Source organism: Sabethes cyaneus, chromosome 2 (assembly GCF_943734655.1).
Source record: "Sabethes cyaneus chromosome 2, idSabCyanKW18_F2, whole genome shotgun sequence".
In the NCBI taxonomy this organism is placed as follows: Eukaryota; Metazoa; Arthropoda; class Insecta; order Diptera; family Culicidae; genus Sabethes; species Sabethes cyaneus.
In genome coordinates this window covers 107017790-107035024 of record NC_071354.1, presented here as the reverse complement: position 1 = coordinate 107035024, position 17235 = coordinate 107017790, and the positions used below count along the sequence as shown (strand labels likewise).

The following is a 17235-nucleotide window of genomic DNA, read 5'->3' as shown; positions in this document are numbered from 1 at the left end:
AATAGTAGGCGAAATGCGAAGCTTTCGCAATAAAATTAATAATGGAATTTATTAGTAGAAAAGAGACTCAAAAACAAATTTTAGTCAAATCTTTTTTAGTACAAAAGCACAATTAAAAAAAACTGGTTAAAAGCTTCAAATTACCGTACAAGTTTGAGAGTTCGGTACATAACTTGTCGTTGTCAATGTAATATACTCATGAGTTGGCTTATTTATCATCATAAATTTGTTATTCACATAAGCTGAGTAACGCAGAATGACGCTACCAATTGCCAACTTTTTTTTAATTCACTTTGCTTTACAACAATAATGTATTAAAACAACAACAAGCCGCTCGCTCGAACACTTGTCGAAACAAAGTATAGAAATCATCTGACAAATATACAATAGATTTTGTTCCCATGAATGAAAGTGTCTAGATGTTACCCGATCTTACCTAGATGTCGTACCAAGCCTAGTGCATTGTTTTGATTGCAATTTTTTTGCAGATAATGACGGCTACCGTTGAGACTGTAAGCGAGCAACTGGATTTGGCGGCCATCATTCCTTCAGAGAAAATTGTCACCGCAGTAGCGAGATCAGTTACACTATCTGACGCAGATGTTGGTGAGTGTGGTAACATCACTGACGAACCGACATGGTGTCCCATCGGTTTTTCTTGTACCGAAATTTGAAATCAATAAACCGTAAGCGCGCCTAATTCTGTGCATGGTTCCTATTTTTGCACATTCCACGTTTCAGTCCAAATTTACAACTTCATATATATTGCCCATTTCTTTGGTAACAAAATGCGCTGCTCACTTTTTTGACAGCTTGAAATCGTCGCAAAAAGAATCTTCTTGGCCGTATGTAAGTTATAAGTAAATATATTTTGCTTGTCTAGCACGTAAGCTATTGAATTACTTGGCAAAATAAACGATATTGGCCCTCGCAACGATTCTGGCGACGGTTTTGCCCGCGACGGTTATAATTCATCGCGTACGAAAGGGTGGGAAATTAGCAATATTTTTATCTTAAATAACGCGTCTAACAAAATATGTGTACATACAGTTACATACGAGAACGTTTTAATTTTGATTTTCACATTGTTAGCATTTTAGCCAACTGCCAACTTTCATCCACACCGTTCTCGATTTTCCAGGCGTCTGTGCAAGATTTGTCTACGTCGTTCGGGTTCCATTCTGTACTGGACCACAACGTGTTGGAATATTTTGACGAAACTTGCACCAGTTGTTCTTCAGAAACATATACAAAAAAATATGTCAATTGGTTCCAGTTCCAAGAGTCGTGCTGGTGACGCACGAGGAGCGTTCGGACTTGTCCTTTGATATGCATACAAATTTTTATTGAAGCGAAATTTTTTTTTCATAAATGTGTCCTAACTACACCTTTTTTATTTCTTCTGTTTGAAAAAGGGGTTATTCGCTTGTTTACGAGTTCTTAAATAAATTACTTGCATCACGTCATTTCGTCGGTGATAACATTATAATGAACATAATGATAACTACTAACAACGTTTTTGTTAACATACGTGCAGCCACCGCGACGGTACAGATAGCGAAACCAACCATTGTGGGCGACACATATCAGGACCTCAAGGACTGCGAGGATGCTGATACACATTGCGATCTGGATGATCGAGATAATTTTTGGCACACTTCAGTCGGAAAGTTTAAATTTTCTATTGACAATTTGCCACAGTCTTTGCAATACATATATCAGCTACTGAAAGAGATTCCAACCATAGAAAAACCAGACATCTTATATTATATATTACAGTGTTTGAAAATAATGGTTCTGCATGGTGACGCTTTTACTAAAGCAGCTCGTGACGATCGCGGATTTTTTATCTGGTGTCAAGAAAATTTGTTGATTCGCAAGTAAGTGAAGTATTTTGGAATGACACCAAGTAACAAAGCTCATGTGAAATACATTATAGTTTATGGGAAGTTTGCAATGCTGACCATTCGCATATTTGTGAGGTAGCTGTTCCGATTCTATTGCATAGCATTACTTTGCCACTAGGATCTGATGTATTCTGGAATGTTGTTCAAGATGCTTTTCATGACAATGATTGGAGAGTTAGGTTTCAGGCGGTTGAACGTGTAACAGGTGAGATTATTTATCTTTAACCACTGAAATGAGCAATGAACGTTTATTTCTAGTAATCACCAGATTTTTGGATTCAACTCCTTTGCGATCCGAAGTCGGATTGCAAGCGTCACTCGCAACAGCATTCTGTCACCTTATTGCTGCGTGCGACGATTTAAATGTTTATGTAGCGCAACGTGCAACTTTATATCTTGGAACTATTCATGATAAAGCTATACAAGCATTACTGTTTTGTCTGGAATCCCAGTTTGACATGTTTATTGTAGACAGACCAGTTGTGTTGCAGTCAGTGTATCAATTACATAACATGCTGTCAGATCGAAAAGTATTAACGTGGGATTTCTTCTTGAATCGCTTTGATACACTTTTCGTAGAAGCACAGGTTAATCTTGAGAAAAATGGAGATATCTCACATTTACGTGATCTACGCAACTCAGAAAACGGTAGTGAGGTACTATCTACCAAAATCAGCAAAGCTCGAGAGGCATTGAGTCAATCGGATACGTCTGGTAGTATGTCTAAAACATTAAGTGCTTCTTTTGGAACAAAATGGCCATATAAGCGCACTATGTCTGCACCTGCAACAATAATACCCAGACAGGAATCCAAAATTGGTGAATATATCATCTTTATCGTAATACGTAAATAATTATAGAGAAATTTTATCTTTTAATTGCAGAAAAGGAAAAGGTTTACAACCGACAGGTGTCAGCACCGATATTGAAACGGAAAAGCTCCAGATTTGGACTGGGTCAGTTTTTATCATCAGGATCAAACCAAAATCATTCAATAACTTCACAACTTGCATACGTACAGAACTTTTCTCAGCATCATTATACACAATTGAATGTACACAAAGCACAGTACAGCGCCCCCTCAAATAGTAAACAATTACCTCACTCGATTTATACCATTCATCATCACTCTAGCGGTACTCATAACCAATCCAATCGTGTGGACTCTCTGACAATTCCATCCTGTCCTGCAATTCCCAACCAAATAACATCCCAGCCGAACCAGCAACTCCAGCAATCATTATTCCAACAAAATTTATCCACATCTGCAACGAATACGGGGGCGCCAGGTAAGTTGTAGAGCATGTTTGTTTATAAAATTAACTTTTGTGCCTGCGTCTGCAACAACTATACATACCATTGCTTGTATGTTGTCGATCCTTCTTCTTAAAAGCTTGAACACTTGCACCATGCTGCCTAGACCGACACCTCTGGGTGAGGAACACATAAAACGAACATTTAAGTCCTGATATCTAATAAAAAAATTATATAGGTGTAGTAGACTTATTTACTTTCAATCTTTTCTGCACTTATATAGTTCAAATTTTGGAATAAAAATTTGAATTTTCGATTTGTTTTTTTTATGACTTTACTAGTGTTCTTGGAGTTGTCGATATTTAATGCTAAGGGGTGCATTCCGTATGCGTAAGTGGTCGAATCTTTTAAAGACTTTACGGCTATGATTTTCATTTTATACGCCTTGCAACTGTAATATAGTTTATGATGAATGTACTTTGAAGCATGCTTCATTACAGAACGTAAAATGGTAAAAGAAGACCAAATCAATCACCTTCTTCCTTTCCTATCTTTTCGACCATATTGACTACTGTGAATGTGTGTTTCCACCACTTAAAATATGTGTATTGCTAGTTCGTCTTTGCCAAAGTACACATTTCATTGCAAGTAGAAAAAACCACGCGTTCCCTTTGCATTCTGGCAGCTGTATTTCATTAAAGAATTGTATCACATAAACTAAACGTTGTACATTTTTGAACTTTTGACTTGTAGCCATTTTCGGCTTTTAAAAAATATAAAAAATGGGGGTTCCTTAGTCTGTACATCAGAAAACCACGAAAAAAACGATTATTTTCAATATTTTGAATATCTATGCCTATAAAAGTATAACTCGAGAACTAACCAAGCAAATGGAACCAAATTTGGAATGTGGATGTAAAGTAGGTACTTTTTTTCTATGGTAAATTGAGACGTCTTTTCTTTAAAAGGGGGGGGGGGGAGGGGGGGGGGGAGGGGCTTCCATACAAATGAAATACAAAACTCGTGAACTAGTCAAGCAAATAAAACCAAATTTGGCATGTTAGGGGTTTTTAGAAGCAGAAATTTTTTCTATAGTGTACAGTAGGATTTCTAATTTGGCATGCCTCGATTTCGGCAACAAAAGTATCCGTTTTTGGCAACACAAAATATTTCCCTTACAAAAATATGCTTAAATATTAGTCAGTTTTCACATACATGCTTTAAATGACGCAGAAATGATGCCCTCAGTGTATCCATGAAAAAAAAGTTTGCTGTAATAGAATGTTTCGAACAATAATATTTTTATTGCCGTAGGACTACGTCTCACCGCAGGTTGCCAAAAACTTTCTTGCATCGGACGGATAGCTCTTGGCGAACTTTTAATTTTAAAGCTCTTGACGAAAATGATTACAACCGTTGATTAATAATATTTACTCAATTTCTGACGCATTTACATTCAATTTTTTTAAATCAAAAAAAGGTCTCGATTTCGGCATAGTTTCGAGTTTGGCAACATAGGCGACACGCATTTGTTGCCAAATTCGAAATCCAACTGTACTGAGACCCCTCCGTCCTTTAACAGGAGGTAGTATAAAAATGAAACACAAATTTCCTCGTAACTCGAAAACTAATCAAGCAAATAGAACCAAATTTGGCATGTGGGGGATTTTGGAGGCATGAATTTATTTTTTTATGGTTTGAGACCCCTCACACCTATGGTAGGGGGATGAGGACTCTCATGCAAATAAAATTGCGTAACTCAAAAACTAATCAAACTCGAGAAATTTTAAACTTTTCCATAAAGCATTAGTCAATAGCAAGACCACCAAAAACTATTTCTAGTAACACAAGATGATTCAGTGCAAGATGGTCGCCGGCCGCGAGTGTTTTGGCCACTGCGGAGGGGAGCCTCCCTGCAGAAACCACCACCCTCTAGGTTTATTTGTTTTCCTAGGTGTACTGACTTCTATTACTTTCCTTCAGTTGGGTCCGAATGAGCGACAGCGAGTAAGGAGAGGATCACCCTTGCGAAATGGTACATTCCACAAAAAGGTTTTCTGTGAAATGGTACATTCCGCATAAGGTTTTTCGCGAAATAGTATTCGGCGAAATGTTATACAATTACGGCGAATATTGCTATCCGCTTTATTTTATCTGGCTAAGCAATAGAGTAGTTGTTTTCTTCTTTACTGTGCGGAAAAATTGCAATTTTCTATATTAAAATACCCATGCTTTCATAGTTACGTAACTGCCCAAATGAATCATTTAAGGTTGAACTCCTCAGAAACTTGTAAAACTCAAGATTGCGACAAAGGTCATCCGAGATTCACGATTTATGTACAACACAGCATATTTTTTGGTAATACGAAGTTTGTCGGGTCAGCTAGTATATGATAAAATACGCCAATGTGGTTTCACAAAAGCTTCCATATTTTTCCTCAAAAACTCAAATATCTTTGGTACCAAAATCTTTAAAATTGGTTTAGTTATTCAAAAGTTATGAATTGATGATTGGTTCCATCCCAACCCAAAAAAGCTACCATAAGCAATTCTGCTGCCTGGATGCGCTTGGAAATAATGTACATTAATACATGACAGATTTGCGGTATTTTGTAGTGTTTGTATATAAATGAGCATGCAACGTGCTTCTTGAGAAGATAATAGTAATATTGTCCACTTTAGTTCAGGAAGAGCGGTTGAAGAAGTGGTTTCTGGACAGATTCAATAATAATTCCATCCTCAATTTCTATGAAAACATTACAGAAACCTTCAGGACAATATTTATTTCCCGATTGCCTTAAGCATATTTTTTTGACCTCCATCAGAGAATACTTAGGTACATTTCAAATAACTCCAGTATTTTCAATTGGAAAAATGATAGTTGAATTATTATACGACACTTTACCGTACTTCTTACATTGTGATGCGTTGGTTCCGAGAAGTATGGCCAGGTGATTGTGTTGTCGCTTCTTTCATATTTCAGTTTTTTAGTAAATATCTCGCTTGAAGCATTTTATAATTGCATCATCCCAGTAACAGTAACTAGCCTCTTATCAATACTCAAATTAAAAGTAAATTGTTATTTGGTGTACTTTATTCTTTCAGACTCATCTGTAATCTGGTACGTTAAACTGGCTTCTTTTCCTTTGAAAGAAAAAAAAGTCCCGCAAATTAAATGCGTCGTGTTATACTGTTTGTCACAACACTTCTACTTTTATAGTCACCTAACCCTCTCTATAAATATACACAACTGCATTTAATCCTCTATATGTTATAAATAGTTTTTTTTATTCGTAGATGGTCATATTCATTCAATCGGAGGACATGGAGATGAATTTAATGTGTCTGGTTGCTTATATCGCATAATAGACCTCGAAGAATCAGATAAAGAAACGATTCACTTGTTGATATTTCTGTTAATGCAATTCATGTCTCGTGCTGATTTAGTAAGTTGTTAAGATTGTACGTTGTGTGATCGTCTATTATCTCACCATTTTTACAGGCCTATCCAACTGATGAAAAACCTATGGTGAAACAGCAGTCTATTGTCCTTAGACATCTATATCTTTTACTGGGGTATAACCAAACGGAGAAAATATTTCATATTCCCCCTAACAGACTACGCACATCGGCAGTTTTCAATTCATTTATGGCAAACTTACCACAAGTTTTAGATCAAAACCATTTAATGGGTTGGATTTTGCTATCAACTGTAATACAAGTTTTGCTGTACGCACCAAATCAAGGCAACGGGTTACTGCAATCTGGAACTGAATCAATGCCTAGCATAGCATACAACTTCTCTTTATGGTACATAGAAAGTCACATTCGTCGTAACTGGATGATGTCATTACTAGTTATTTTATATAAATATCAATACAACCAACCACCATATGCTGATCACATCCAGAATTTGATTCGTATAATTATGAATTCGTTGGACTCACATTTTCATCAATGTAAACGAATACCCGCTACTGTAGTAATGGACGTACCGACCACAAGATCGCGCGATTTGAGCCAGCCTTCATTAGGTACTGAAGACGATAAATTACAGGATACTCCACCTCCAAGTCCTATCATTCCTTCAGAAGGTCAATCTCATGCACATGGACACTCTTCCAAACAAAAAGCATCGAAAGTGAATCCGTTGGGATACAGAAAGTATCCGGATTCAAGTTTGGAAGCTGATGACACGGAATCGGAACTGGTAGCCATTCCTGAAAGCGACCTCTCTGATAGCACCTTGCAAGGAAGCAGTGCTCCTGTAAGTTCTAAAACAATAAGATATTGTACTCATGTACAAGGGTTAGACAAAATGATCGGGATAAGTAAAATTTTGACAAAATTCAAACGATCATAACTCTTACAACATGAGATATTTTTGAATGAAACTAACTGCATTCGACGAGGTTTTTCAGTATTTTTGCAGCACTGATGAATTGACATGATACATACTAGAAAACGTTTTAAAACCATCGTCCTACACATTTTGCTTGCACAAAAACACCCTCTGTTATGCATGTTGCGGAGTAACTAATATTTGTAGGGTTTTATACTGAATTTTTACATTTGTACTGGAAGCAAGACTCGAGCGCTGCGGTGTGGTCATGTTGCGTAACATGCTTTTTTTTTTTAAAAAAAGAGTGCTTTTTGCATACACGATGGACGATGTCTCGTCTGTTTGTCTGTGTTTGCAGTAATCAGTAGGCACTGGAGATACTAACGCGGATATGTCATAGACTAATTCTTTTTTTGCTTGTATCTCTTTTTCTAACGAAAATTTCATAACATTCATATTTTATTCAGAAACTAGACTAGAAGATTTTCAATCACGAATTGATCATTTTAGGACATGGCATGGCCGAAATCATATCAATATGGGTATCAAACTTCAGGATTTTCATGCCTTGTAAAATCTTGAAGTTTGACACCCTTATTAGTATGGGTTCGGTCATGTCCTTAAATGACCAGAAAGTAGGGTTGCCAAGCGGCCGGTTTTTAGCCGGCCCGACCGGTTTTTTACTTGCAAAGCCGGTGATCATTGGCGTAGCTAGAGGGGGTGCGTGGGGTACCAGGCCCCCTCCAGAATTCTGCAGGCCCCCTCCAGAAATTTTCCTCATTGGAATTGGAAACCGGGAAAAAACTTAGTGTATATGTTCCTGCTGTGTAGATATTTTCTTTTTCACTAGGCATCGCAAAAGCGTAGCTGTCGTCGTCGTCAGTAGCTTAGTAGCCATCCCGGCTCATGCTGTTTCAAGCGTTCGTCTCCATTCAACTACATCTTAAGACACTCGTCGCAAATTTCCCAGTCACAGAAGTCGGCCAGTTTCGACCTGGTCGAGCCATCTTGCACGTTGAGCCTCCCTGTTCCTGATGCTAGTGCAGTTGTTAAAGAGAACTGTTTTCGTCGCACTGTAGCCTACTGACTTTCTCCAGATGACGCTGGCAATCTCTCCAAACAGTGCTTGTAGCTTATGATACATGCGTCTCCGTTACTCTCCGCTTTCAGTTTGTACTCCGCCAAATATCGTCCGCAGTACCTTCAACTCGAACATAGCGTATACCTAGCGATTTGCGAAGGGCAAAGGAAGCCTAATTTCCCGCTTACATGCGCAACTAGACCCCTTATTAGTGTTATTGTCCGTGTGCACCAGTGGACAATTTAATGTATATTACCGCCAGAAGCAAGGTATTATCACTGCAAAACTAGCTATCTTCAATGATCCAATGTTCAGGATTGGCAGTGTTGGGCAACGCTAATTCGCTAATTCGCTAACCGACCAATCGAGAAACGCTATAGTTATACTTTATAATTTATACTCAGACTAGCCGAATTGTTGCTGGGCCATGATTCCAAATGAAGTGCCGCTGTTTATTTTAAAATTAATAAACTGTAAAGCATTTTATCCATTGCGATTAGTGATTAGCGAAATTTCCACGATTATCGAGCAAATTGTATCGGTTAGCGAATTAGCGAATTAGCGGTGCCCAACACTGAGGATTGGTAATAAATTTATCAGAAAATTTAACAAACCAGGCAAAAAGTACAAATCCGGCTTTATACGTCAGAAAACCGGCCTTTTTGCTGGATTGACCGGCCACCGGCTTTGCAAGTGAAAAACCGGTCGGGCCGGCCAAAAACCGGCCACCTGGCAACCCTAAACTGACTGCTCCCATTTACAACTGTCACTCGACTTCCACTTTCTCTCTATGCTGGTTACTCCAGGCAAATCCTCTAATACGCTACCACATCCCCCCCCCCCCCACCGGCTTTTTTTAAAGGCAGCAGGACCGACTGGCCGGTTTTTGTAATTTTCAGAATTGACAACCCTACCAGAAAGGTAGGACGTTACTAGGAACATTTCAAGAACTGATTTCGATCAGTCGACTGCTAATTAATTTTAGTTTTGGGAAAAAAAATTACTGCAAAAAAATCAATTTTTGACATCCCTCCGGATAACCCGGAATATCTCCGATATCCGCTGGCCATTGCCAAATCTCGGAATATTTTTAAACTAGAAAAATTTCCCCGTCGAATACAATTGGTTTTACCTTAAAATGTCTTATTTCGTTTAAATTTTGTCAAAATTTTCATTACATTCATTAGTCGATACGATTGGTTTTATTATACCTACTTTTTATTCGAACACCATTACTGCGACCAGTATATTGATCCTTTGTGATTTTATTGTGATGCATATTTCCAGTGTCGGTATTGAAAAAGCGACATGTTTTGTAAACTATTATTCGTACTTGTGTGGATGCCTCCCAGTTGGTTTCGAGGTATGACGCTGGCCTAATAAGCCAGTCGTCGTATGTTCGAATCTCGCCTGGGAGAGGCTGTTAGAGTTAATAGGATCGTAGCAACTGGTCCTGCAATTGTCCTGCACTCTAACAACTGGCTGCGAAGTCTGTCGTATAAAAACAGAAGGTCAAGTTTCGATAACGAAATGTTGCACCTAGGCTTTGCTGTACTGGTGTGGATGGTACCACACAACTCTTATGACTTTCCCTTACACTACCATTGGTAATATAGAATTCAACAGACAACAGATTACTTACGTCGCTTCATATGAAATGATATAGTTTTTCCGAGGATTAAACCCATAACTACTCCTTTTCTTACATAAATTTAGGCTAACAGCATCAAGCGTCTCCATTATATTGGGACTAAAGGAGTTCCATACTTTTCTACAAAAGCGTGATCGAAAAGTTTAAAATTCCACGATAACATCTTGGTTTTTTATACACCATTTTGTTTTTTTATTACTCTAGAACACTGCAGCTTATAGACCATTCACAAATTACGCAACACATATGAAGGAGGCGCCTACTACATTTTCAGTCGATTGGCGAAAAGAGGAATGAAATACGTCGAGAAACAACCAAGCTACGGCCATTTCCGTGTAATCACCTTATTCTGCGAGGCGAGTGACGTGACTATTTGGAGTCACCGCGAATCAGGTGACATTTGTCACCTAGGTGACACGGTCTGTCACTTAGGTGACAGGGGTTTCTTACCTAGGTGACTCGGCTGTCACCTAGGTGACTCGACTCGCCGTGGCGAGTCACGGCGAGTGACAATTGTCGTATTGAGTCACGTGACTCGCAGAATAAGGGCAAGTATCTTACCATTTTAGGGCATATCGTAAACCATATTAATATGACCATCAAACTTTAGGTTTTATGAGCCATTGACACTGGAAGCATTTCCAGCTCCACAGCTTGTCATGGCAAACCTTGCAGCAGGTTCTAGGTATCCCGGCGGAAGTGGTCGTTTTAAGGAATATCCGAAACCATATCAATACGGGTGTCAAACTTCAGGATTTTCAACCATCGTAAATTCTTGAAGTTTAACATCCGTATTGGTATGGTTTCAGTTATGTTTTAAATAACCATAAAGGTAGGACGTTACTGGCAACATTTCCAGAACTGTTTTCACTGAAAGGGCCATGTCTCGGTTGTTTCTCGACGGATCTCCGTTCTCTTATCACCAATTTCTGTAATATTGAGCGTTATGAAGCTTTTTAGTGTTTTCACATATTTACCACGATGCTCTTTACAGGGATCGTTCGATGATACTGTCCATTTCGACGACATTTGTGCACCACTTAAGCCCGACCAAGTTAAAAATAAAGTGACCGTACATGTTACCACAGCAAATTTAGCAACGGCTCAGGTTGCAATTTCAACAATCACAACGGGCGAAAAAGACGACAAAATGGAGCTTTCGAAGAAGCTGCATAAAATAATTTCGTCCGCAAGTGGAAGTGAGAAAACAAGCTCAGATCCAGGTACAAGTGGAATAAATGTTCACAAAACTTCCCCTTCTACAATAGCAAACAAATGTTCGGTGCAAGAAGGCGTCCGTATGATGGTAACATCCTCAATGCTTGGTCAACCAAAGGCACAGGCAATTTTAAACCCTCCAGCAAATGTTCAAAAAGCAGTTATAGTAACTCAAGATACATCAGTCGTTATCAATAAGCCGAAGGATACAGCTATTTCAAAAATGGTTACAGGAATTTCACCAACGCAAATAATAACTGGTATGTATGCAAAAAACTCTATTGGTGAAAGGAACTTTAGTTATAACAATACATTTATCAAAACATCATGACAGACATTTAGTTTTGAAGAAGAAAATCGAATTCAAATTTCACAACGTGCGTTTTCAATAAACTATTTGGTGAAAATAGATTTATTTTCAAAAATATGTAGTTTATTTTGATCTTTTTCCCAATTCTTAATCAATGAACTTTATGATAAGGTCAGAATTTAATTATTTTTTTATAACGGTAGTTTGTACAATTGACGAAAAAGACGGTAGAAGAAAGTAATAAAAGGTGTTAGGTTATAATATCCAAGTTACAATGTGTACAAGCCGTGAAAGGTAGAAAACCGAAAATTAGATAAAGGACGGTCAATGAACCAACGGTTAACCGTTCTTCTTTACCGGGGGATCCGCTGAACAAACTAAACAAACCTATAATGGGAGCTCTGTGGATCGCAGATACTGTAACTGTAACTGTAACTGAAACTGTAAACCACAGCGCACTGGATCTAAAGGTTCACCAATACCTGCGATCCACTGGTAATTAATGAGCCTTTGTTTCCAAAGCAATAAGTCAGTTAGTCTTGAAAAAAGTTAGAATTTCTTCAAGAAAGTATTTAATATTTACAAATTCTTTTGCAGCTGAATCTGGCAGACAGAACAAACCAAAACCATTAACAACTAGTCAAGAGCCCCACTCTAATTGGTCTGAACAAAGATCTGTTTCTCCTGCTCAAAGGACACTTGGCAGACAAAAACGCATAATTGAACCAAGTCTAACTCCAGCAAGTACGCCAACTTCTAACAATGGCATTCAACCTAGCGTAGAAGAAGGGCTTAAAATATTTCACAAAAGCCAAATTCAGCAGTTTGGTAGGACGAACAACTATGCATCACCGGAGACTCCGCTCTCGAAGATGGATCTGATGATACCGCCGTTAACAATGGACACTGGAGATGAACTGCTGAGTCCGAAGAGTATTGCTCAACTGGAAATACCAACACCGGAACGTCTGCTTCCGATTGGACAACCAGGCAAAGAGAGCATATCGGCGCTTGCTGATAAAGTTCGTGAAGCTTTGACAATTCCCGATATTCGTCATTTAAAACATGATAGTTTCGATAAATCTGACGTAAGACTATATCTGTAATACTGATCATGAAACTTTAAGCTTTAGTAATCTCTTTCAATTTAAACAGAGCGCTGGTAGCAATAGAGAAGATATAACTTCTAGTAGCCGGGCTGCGTCGCCACGGAAATTAATCAAACAGGTGGCGTTAGAATCTCCCCCTCAAGCAGAAGATATGCATAGCACCGCTGCACGAAATACAAACGCAAGGTCCGATAAAACCATACACGAAACCACCGGCATTAGACAAACAAGACAGCGCTGTAGAAAAGCTGGACCATTTACAATTGGTTCATTTAGCTCGTCTGATGGTAGATTGCGGTACGCAGGTTCATGGGCTACATCCAGCAAGGAATATTCGGATGACGAAGAACCGCAACTCGAGAGTAATGTAAGCTCTGAAAAACCGGTATGAAAGCGTACATTTTTGGTGGCAATGTTCAAACATGTATTCGGTTTTACAGAGTGCATCCCGAATTGGTGACGAATGCGTCTGTGAACGATGCGCCGAATGTGGTGCCATTAAGGAAGAATATACAGATGAAGAAATGGGTATAATGTTAATTATTTTGGGAACGTTTATCCATAGGGAACCTGCTCTGGCTGCACCGTTTCTTCCAGAGGTATTAACCACGGTTTCCAGGTAATCTAAATGTACTAATATTGTCACCATGTAAAGTCCTTCGAAATAATATATTTTCAGAGTTGCCCTTTATTCCACATTTCCATGGCAGTGTGAAAGCACAACTCATTTACCAGGTGGATCACAATCGGTTGCTCATCAATTTATACGTTGCGTTTTACATCAGCTAGCACCAAATGGAGTATTTTATCAAATATTTTTATCTCAAGTGAATGGTAAATATTTTTAAAAACTTTTTTTCTTATTACAATTTGCATGGTTTCCAACCTTTTCTTGGTCGCGGACTCTTAAGCGGAATTCCATGTTCACTATTTTGCTGCGAGATATATTTTTAGTGAATCTTATTTTTGGGAATCTTAAAATTTTAGAACGCGAAACATAATCGAAAAGAAAAATCAGAGAGGTTGTGTACAAAACACGACCGCTTAGATGACGCAGGACTACGTAAGCTTCTTTGTAGCGATAGTAGCATGTAGGGGAATGTTCCCAGTTATTTTTGGTATGACACCCTACCCAGCCAAACCTTGCTGTAAGACGTAGTCCTACGTCAAAACTTATAAAAGTAGCTGATGAAGGAGTAGCAGATTTAAACTATTAAAACTAGATACTAGATCTTTTCTTTTCGAGTTAGATTTCTACACATTTATTTATTTTTTTTCTATTTTTTAGAATCGGCACGCAAGAAGTTTTTCAAAAGTGTTGCTACAAGTTTGACAGATTTTTCTGAGCTCAATCCAACGAGCCCTGTGCACCTATTGGTTGAAACATTGAACTCGAAAAAAACTTTACCAGTGGATATTCTACCTATCATTTTACGCAATTTATCTGAATACTTGCAATGTGTTTCCATTGACAGTATCGGCGGTAATGTATGGTCAACAGCCGTACAAGGAATTGACAGTTTATTCCGCCGCATTGTATTTATTCTTCCCAGCTTAGACGAAGCGGATAATTTATTGCATATTATGACATCTATTTTGAAAGTGCCTCAGCTTTCAAAGGTGAGTTTACTACTTATTTCGGTATCGACGGTCGTTATTAAGAATAATTATATTATTTTAGAATGTACTGGAGCCATTTTCAAAAATCTTAAGCTATGGAATTCAAAATCTAACTTTAACCCATAAAGTATTAGTAGATCTATGCTATCTAAACACCAGAGCATTCTCTAAAGAGCGTGATAAGCTTCAGTTATGCAGGCAAATAGTGTTCGAACTGGTTCAAGCGCTGAAATTCAAAACCAATATACCAGATTGCAACCTGTTGCTTCTGGTTGGCATCCTACTGCAAGACGCAGGTGGCTCAATGCCGCCCGGAATAATTGAAGACTTACCAGATACAGCTCCAACATACAGTTGCAATATAGCAGAGTGTATGAGGCAAACGTATTTAAATGACATAATGGAGTTTCTGGCGGATTTTCATACTCTTAGCAAAATTAAGGTAGGTACCACATCCAAACCAATAAATTTTATGTATAGACTCTGGAGTAAACTCTACTTCTAAGAAGGCACCCACTACCGATTACCTAAGTCATAATATAACTGTCCTCACTGAAAAAACATTGACATGACGTTCGTTCACGTACAACGTGTTTAGTGGAAATACAAGCAACCTTAGCGGAGATTGGGTAACTAACCCCGGTGGAAACTAAGGTCGTATACCGACAGGGCCACCTTACTGTGCTGTCAGGTGGCAGCCCCATCACGAGATTCGATAGCGTGGCCGACCGAGTGCTGTTCGAACAGCTTGAAACGCTTAAACTCGACATCGGAGGTCTGCTGGAAATCTGTGGCAAAGGAGAGAAGGTGTGGAAGATCCGCGGCGAAAAAGGCTCAGTTTTACCAGAGCGGTGACAGATTGGGAACGGGCTTTGTAGTGTCGGGCAGGATATAAACTTCGCAGCTTCCCGAGGCCTGGTGATCCGAAGTACCTTTTTCCCACACAAAGATATTCACAAAGCTACCCGGAGATCACATGATCAACGTATGAACCTGATTGACCACGTTATCATAGATGGCCGGTTCTCTAACATCACGAACCTACGTTCCCTACTGGGTGCGGATATTGACTCTTAACGGGTGGCAACTAAAATTTTGGAATTTTTTTTCAAGTTGTCAAAAAAAGACAAAGATACATGAAGAAGATCTGATTTACCGAAATTAAAGATACATTAGGGCATTGCAAATCATATTTAAAGTTTTTGTCACCTCCCCCTTGGAAATTGGCTTGAAAAATCGGGGGGCAAAAAAATAATTTGTAGGATATGAGTCAAATTTCTTTTTATAAAATCAATTGTCTGTGGGCTCTACAGTCTGAAAAACTCGAAAAATGTGTCTCCGAGTTGAATTAACGCTTCTAGCACGAAACAGAAATGGAAATTCGTTCAATGGAATTTCCGAAAACCGTCCAAAAAAATTTTTCTTCGTTTTTGTCTTTTTTCGCATATTTTTGCATAGAAAATAATAACGTATATATTATAAGCAAGAATAGATTCGGTTTTCACGTTTAAACCTTATATAAAAATTCCTAAAATCCATGTTTATTTTGCTCGATTAAAAAATTCACTTTGTTTTTTTTTTCAGTGGCCGAACACCGGAAGGACAAAAACTTTATAAAATATTTGTAATGGCCTTATCCATTGTTGAAAAAAATTAGTCTGCATTTGAAACGGTCCATAATCGGCTGTTCGGCGAAGCTTTCGTTTGACATCGAAACAGGAGCGTTGTACGGCCGTCATGTCAACTCTCTTGATTCTACCAATCAACTGTTTGCAATTCGTGGCTCTCCAGTTATTTCTGTACACCAAGCAACTCAAAATCCCGAAGAAATCTTCGATTGGGCGCACTAAGACAGATTTTGCGGGTCGTGGTTTTTGGATAAAAATGGGATCGAATGGGTATTCAGGAACGATTGTGTTTTTTTGGCGTAATGCGATGATGCTCTATCCAGCCAAAACACGTATTGTCCAACTGCATAATGTTTTTGTAGAAACAAGATCAAAATTTTCTTCGTCTGGTGCATCTTAAATAATAGCCAAACCAGAGGGCTTGTTGTTGAAGACACGAGAAAGAGAACAATGTCCTTCTGCGTCCATAATTTTGGTTAGTCTTTCACTACCTTGCTTGCAAATAGTTGTTGGGCAGTTAATGTTTGCGTTTATGTGTAATGTTTCGAATGTTTAATTCACACGATTGTGAAAAAGTATTCCGAGCCAGCGCCTTCAGCAAATTATGGCCGCAAACCACTATAAAAGTTTGAATTCGTTTAGATATGTTCCACTTCAGCTGATTCGCATTCAGCTGCAAAATTGAACAATGTTTACATTTTTACACTCGAACAACAAACAATCATGAATGTATCCATAGTAACTCCGTCAGGGCGAACTCGACGCTCCTCCAATGAATGTCAAAAGATTGTGCCCATTTGTGCTCAATATCCGCCATTATCGCTCGTGGAAAGCTGGATACTCTCATTTCACTCTGTGCTCGTTTGTTGTTGAGCATAAGGGCCGCGAAAAAATTTTAGTTGCTACCCGTTACCATCACCTAGTAGCAATATATGTGCGCTCAAAACTGTCAACCGTATAACAAACACGTCAAAGCCGTCCACCTCGGCTGAACATCAGGCAGCTACATAACCCACAGTGTGTCGAGAACTACGCGCGAATACTGGATGGGGCACTGCCTTCTTCCGAGGAGTTAGGTGATTTAATCCTCAAAGATGGTTGTGACAGGACAGGCT

General features: G+C 38.7%; 1 protein-coding gene across 1 annotated transcript in view; it reads left to right on the top strand.

Annotated features, from left to right (window-relative positions):
* Positions 1 to 17235, top strand: part of LOC128735827 (protein unc-79 homolog) — a 55483-nt gene that overhangs the window by 32969 nt on the left and 5279 nt on the right. The window contains exons 12-26 of the mRNA XM_053830312.1: positions 489 to 606; positions 1538 to 1880; positions 1940 to 2112; positions 2166 to 2726; positions 2792 to 2863; positions 6459 to 6607; positions 6664 to 7428; positions 11230 to 11458; positions 11504 to 11713; positions 12361 to 12851; positions 12919 to 13257; positions 13313 to 13491; positions 13552 to 13706; positions 14161 to 14492; positions 14554 to 14934. Coding sequence (XP_053686287.1) covers positions 489 to 606; positions 1538 to 1880; positions 1940 to 2112; positions 2166 to 2726; positions 2792 to 2863; positions 6459 to 6607; positions 6664 to 7428; positions 11230 to 11458; positions 11504 to 11713; positions 12361 to 12851; positions 12919 to 13257; positions 13313 to 13491; positions 13552 to 13706; positions 14161 to 14492; positions 14554 to 14934 — 4497 coding nt within the window. The remainder of the gene's footprint in view (positions 1 to 488; positions 607 to 1537; positions 1881 to 1939; positions 2113 to 2165; positions 2727 to 2791; positions 2864 to 6458; positions 6608 to 6663; positions 7429 to 11229; positions 11459 to 11503; positions 11714 to 12360; positions 12852 to 12918; positions 13258 to 13312; positions 13492 to 13551; positions 13707 to 14160; positions 14493 to 14553; positions 14935 to 17235) is intronic.